We start from the raw sequence: 5,653 nt of genomic DNA on the forward strand, positions 1-5,653 counted from the left end.
ATAGTTATTTTCCAAAGATTAATTATTACCCAATTTTTATAATCATGAAATTAAGTTTTATATGTATGTATGTATTATTATTACTTTTTTCCCAGCTTTCAAGTGTATTATTTCAATCATCACGTAATAATTAATTGAATTTTTTTGACGATCTATAATTAATTGAATTGAACATCATATTTATATTTATTTATAAAAAAGCAACCAGCATTACTTAATTATTTTCTTAAAAAAAAACGCAAATCAATATGGACTCGTACTTTCAAGGCACTCGAATGCATAGAGGGGAAAGGTAGAAGGCCCAAGCCAACATTGCTGAGCCTAGCTGGCCCATTGATTGTCATCAAAGAAAACAAAAACATTGTGAAGATAATTAAGGTCTCTCGATCATCTTATCTGAGAGCATTGATGATGAGATGGGATTAATAACAACAAAACAACAACGAGAAGGAAAGCAGAAAAGAGACAGAAAATTAAAATGGAAACTTATTCAGAGAAAAAGAAAAAAACAAACAACAACAACGACAAAGGCTCCTCCAATTAATAAGGATTTGACTTATGGTTCATAACACCGTAAGATCAAATCGTATCGTTAATACGAAAACTTTATTAACGAGTGAATAGCTGTGACTCGGGAGAAAGAGAGATCATTTGGGAAGTGTAGGATTAGGAAAGACGACCACCTCGGAGAGCGTGGGCTCCACTTGCCCTTTGGCTGCTAATTTCCTTTCTGCAATCTGCCGCTTCGTGGACTTGTAATACGTGGCATACAGGATCAGCTGAGCCACCGATAAACACAATCCAATCCCATTTGGTATCTGCCTCACAAACAAACACAATATATATATATATATATATAGCTTGTGTTATTATTATTTTTATTCATATTAACGATTGGTCATCTGTTATACATTTTTTGGGTATATTATGTATACTTACAGCGATGAATGGGTCAAAACGGATAAGAGCATAGGTAGTCCAAGCGACGCCATTCCCAAACGTGCCCAGAGACACAAAGAAAGGCATGTACTCCACGCTCTTCGTAGTGATCACCAATTTCTGCAAGCACAACCATGTCTTGATCATTAAATCCCATTTAATTTACTTTATCGTGTGTGGGCATGTAACGTATTCATCATTTTTGCTTTTGAGAAAGCTGTAGGTAGCCCAGAGATTCCTGATAAATTTCATGGTTCAAAAAATAGTTATAAAAATGTTTATTAATTATTCTCCAACAAATCTCTCACTGAAACAAAAAAAATTCTTTGTCGAGTACATGCATATATATATATATATATTTTTATTTTTGGAGAATGGCAGAGAAGTGCAAATGAATCAATTAATTTAAATTAGATCTCAAGTGTCAAATTTTAGGAATTTACAAATTAGGTTCTTAATTTTGCAATTTCATGACGATGAATTTGCAATTTGTGTTTCATATTTTAACAAGAAAAATAAATTTATTTATTCTTTAACTATATTTAAATTTAAAAAAATAAGTTGCAAATTCATCAAAATAAAGTTGCAAAATTAAAAGTTAAACTTACAAATTCTTGAAGATTGACACCTAAGAACTAGGTTAAACTAATTAGTCATTTTGAAATCTCACTGTCATTTTTCAATTTATTTTTATAACTTTAAGGGGTAAATTTTGTTGGTAGTAGAGATTATTTTCTTTAAGATAATGGGAGCAAATGGTAATCATCTTCTAACTATTTTGTATGCTATATATACAGTGATTGAGATTCAAACCTCAACCACTTATTCAAGTGAAGAGAGTCCCTACAATTTGCTAACTTTAATTGGTAGGGTAAGCATATCCAATGCTCTTTGTATATTTGTGTTTTTTTTTTCTTGTTTGTGTTTTGGTGAGATTTTGTCTGTTAGTTTGTTTTGTATACGTTTTTTAAGTGTTTGATTTGGCTTTGGCTATTGGTGTTTCATGTCCGTAATTTTTTTTTGTGATTAATAAAATTGTCTCTTTTTTATAAGATATTTTTTTAGCAAATTCATACATACCAATTAAATTTATTAAATGCAGTTTAATTTGCAATCTTAATTTTTTTATAAATTTTTAAGAATACATTTCGTTAATAAAAGAGAGAAGAAAATTTAGTTTTAGCAGTGAAATAATGAAGGATAAATTGAAACAATCATTATTAATAAAACTTTTTTTTTAAATGTCTTATAAAAATATAACATCAAAACAACACAAAAAATATTTTATAAATTAGGACAGAGAAAATATGATATATTTATCGCATTTCAAAATATGTATAACAATTTTATCAGAGGAACTATATGTAATAGAAAAGGTATGTAAGAAAAATATAATACTAACCATGACGGTCAAAGGGGAAGCATACATCATGAGGTTGAAAAGAGCACAAATGGTTCCGACGACGGCCGATCGTTTCTTGACGGTGTGAAAGAGCGTCAAGGACAGGACGGTGAGGGCGGAGATGAAAAGGATCTCGATGAGAAGGAACAGAAACACCTTGAGCCTCTTGGTGCGTCCGGAGAATATGAGGAAGACGATGACGTAGATCAGCTCCACCACACAACCCGACCCGTTTATCGTCAGCACCAACATGCTATTCGGGTGCACCATCGGCAACCCGTATAGCGTCCACACCATACAGTTCACTAGCGTCGCTAAATACGGCATCGCCGAGTACTGTTCCACCGATCGTTTCCTCCATATGTCCAGAAATGTTGGCCTGTATGTCAGTTTATTCACAAATATTCATATTCCCTTTAATGCTTCACGTAATATCTCTACTTTTCAATTGTTTTTCACTGTTTTTTTTTTTGTTATGATCATTTGATTCTAAAGAGAATTTTTTTTTTACATAGAGTAAAATGATAATTAAGTTCTTAAACTATAGACTTAAGAGTATATGGGATCTTAAACTTATTTTTGATGTACTTTCATTCCTAAACATTTGAAATTGTGACAATCTTCCTCTTCCCATTAATTTTGACAGTTAGTTAATGATATAAAATTGCAGAAAAGGATTTCAAAATCTCATAACCTAATTAAGATTACAAAAATGTACTACATAATAAGAAAAGTAATATCAAATAAATTTCCTAAATTACAATAAATACAAGGAACATATTACATTTATTTTAATCATTTTATGTAATTTTTGAATTAACTAATGGTCAAAGTTAATGATAAGAAGAGATTGTCATAATTTTAAATGTTTTGAGGTGAAAATGTATTGAAAACCAATTTAAAATTTTAGATACTCCTTGGCTTATAAAATACCATTTTACAATTGTTTAAAATATAATTCAAAATTGTTCAATTTTAAGATATTTTTCTTTAAAACATAATAAAAAATACCGTTCATCATCAAAAGATATTATGGTCAATGAGCACTGATATTGAAAATCATATATAATATAAATTTTGAATATATTTCAAGGGATTGGATAAATAAATATATATATATATATATATATGTATATATAATACTAGCTAATAATATTAAAAACATAAAAGATAAAAGTTGGAAATTAAACTTGGAAAGCGATGGCTCTTGCCAATCCCCTCCCTCCACCACTGTATATATAAGCTGGCAAATGGTGTAATGACTAAAAAGTTTTTGTTTTGAATTAAGCATTAATTCATATTCTCCTGATCGTTTACTTACAGTGGGGACAAGAACATGAAGCCCGAGATGATATTTCCTGCAGGTTAAATTAATTTACCCAAAAAAAAAAGGATTATCAGCTAATTAATTATATATGAAAGAAATAAAACACGAAAGATTCCCTACTAAAGATTGAGTCCTCAGGGTGAGAGTAACACAGAAATGAGGTATAAATTAAAGACCCAATTCATTTATGCATTTACCTTTAGATTTTTCTTACAACATTATATTGGTAAATTATTTACTAAAGTGATTAAATAAAAATGAAACACATGTTTCGGAACGGTCAAGAATGAACAACAGAGGATCTGCGGAAAAATAGAGAGCATCACAGAAGTCGGTTTGGGTTAATTAGTTTAAAAATTAAAATTATGCTTATACGTTGAAAATCAGCCATATAAATATATTAATATAAAATAAAAATATAATGAATTGCACCTTTCGCAAATTATGAATAGTGTGTCAATCATTTCTCATAATCGATACAATGTCATATAAAATAAAAATGATAAAAACTGAAATGCTTTTTCCTAGTATCCTATGTAAAGTCCCGCCTCCCCCAATTTCTTTGTTTTTTTTTGGATCATTGATTTGTACCTAAAAAAATAAACATTTTAATATCTAGCTATTCCAAAATGATAATAGAGTTTTGTATTTTCTATGATATTTCAAATATAATAGTGTGTAATTTTGATATTTCTCTTAAAAAATCATAAAAATACAAAACTTTATCACATAAAGTATCAAAATGTCTCTTATGTTATGTAAAATCGAATGATTCCAAAAAAAAGGAAAAATAAAGTTGAGGAGGCAGGACAATACAAAGGAGGTTAGAAAACTCCACATTAGAAGTCATAAACTTGAAAAAAAGAGGCGCATTAGAGGCCCTTACTTAGAGGAAGCTTCTAACCCTAAAAAAGCATGTTTAATTAATAGTAAAACAGCAAGAGAGGAATTTCACCCACCTAGGATGCCGACAACGATGCGAGCAATATCTGCAGGATTCATGGTGAACTAGTAGCTTGTGCAAGCTGCTCAAGGTTTAATTTCAAATGAAAAAGGAAGCAAGCTTGGAGAATGCAGGTGGGTGTGGGGGATCAATCAAGTGACATGTTTTTATAGTTAGATAAATATTATACGAGGCTTTATTAAATAGAAAGAGATAGTCCCCTTGGCACTGTGTTTGAGATGCTAATCAATGGCGTTTCAGAGAGATGAGGGAGAAAGCGACAGCATTCTTTGCATTATTATGCAATTTTGGATGGCCCTTTTTACAAGGGACGCGCCCTCCATTTGTGAGTGTCAATATTTATGACTCATCATAAATATTGTGCCAACAAAAACTAACTATATATCCTATACGTACATACATACATATATGGAGATGGATTAGATCAAGGCATCAATTCAATATATTGTAAATTATTTGTGTATTTAAATAAATTAATCACAACGAGTCCTTTATACTAAATTAATTGAGTGGAGGTAAGAAATTCAATATCTCTTAAATAAATACAAAAACTAAAATCATGCAAATAGAAAAATACTTCTTCTAATCTTATTTATAACTTATTTTTAGCATGTTTCATTAGAATAAAAAAAATCATAAAATTTAGTAACTTTGTCTTAAAATTTATTAAGTTTTCATTTCTACCTTCCAATAAAGACAAAAAAATTATTTTTAATAATTTTTTTAATATTTAATAAGGATGAAAATGTAAAGATGAACATAAAAAATAGTAAAGTATCCTATAAATAGAAACAAAAATGATCTTATTTTTTTATCTTATAAATAAAACTAGAAGAGTAAGCATTAATTGAAGGTGTCAATTTGGATGCACTATTTATTTGACAATTATGATTATCATTTAGCAGTTTGGTCCTATATATAACTATGTATATGAGGTTTTAGTTTGGCTACATAATTTTATAAACTATGTTTTTCAGTTTTTTTACTTTAATACTGTTAGCCCCAAATGATAATTTTTGTG

At 29.5% G+C, this 5,653-nt stretch overlaps 1 protein-coding gene across 1 annotated transcript; it reads right to left on the reverse strand.

Moving 5' to 3' along the window:
* Window positions 1-416: 416 nt before the first annotated feature.
* LOC129310459 (bidirectional sugar transporter SWEET4-like) lies at window positions 417-4,694 on the reverse strand. Its single transcript, XM_054952307.1, has 5 exons — window positions 4,628-4,694; window positions 3,663-3,699; window positions 2,342-2,720; window positions 940-1,059; window positions 417-818 (listed from the first exon to the last, which is right to left on the reverse strand). The coding sequence occupies exons 1-5, from the start codon at window positions 4,668-4,670 to the stop codon at window positions 648-650; spliced, it is 750 nt and encodes a 249-aa protein (XP_054808282.1). The 5' UTR covers window positions 4,671-4,694; the 3' UTR covers window positions 417-647.
* Window positions 4,695-5,653: the final 959 nt, after the last annotated feature.

The sequence above is a fragment of the Prosopis cineraria genome, unplaced genomic scaffold, assembly GCF_029017545.1.
Source record: "Prosopis cineraria cultivar Desert tree isolate PC_DT_omini unplaced genomic scaffold, ASM2901754v1 PC5, whole genome shotgun sequence".
Taxonomy (NCBI): domain Eukaryota; kingdom Viridiplantae; phylum Streptophyta; class Magnoliopsida; order Fabales; family Fabaceae; genus Prosopis; species Prosopis cineraria.

Bases quoted from the DNA above. Each gene is read 5' to 3' on its own strand.
- LOC129310459 (XM_054952307.1), bottom strand. From the start codon at position 4,670: ATGAATCCTGCAGATATTGCTCGCATCGTTGTCGGCATCCTAG. The intron at 1,060-2,341 runs GTTAGTATTATA...TTGTGCTTGCAG, and splicing joins CTTCCCCTTTGACCGTCATG to AAATTGGTGATCACTACGAA. The intron at 819-939 runs GTAAGTATACAT...TTTGTGAGGCAG, and splicing joins GTTTTGACCCATTCATCGCT to ATACCAAATGGGATTGGATT.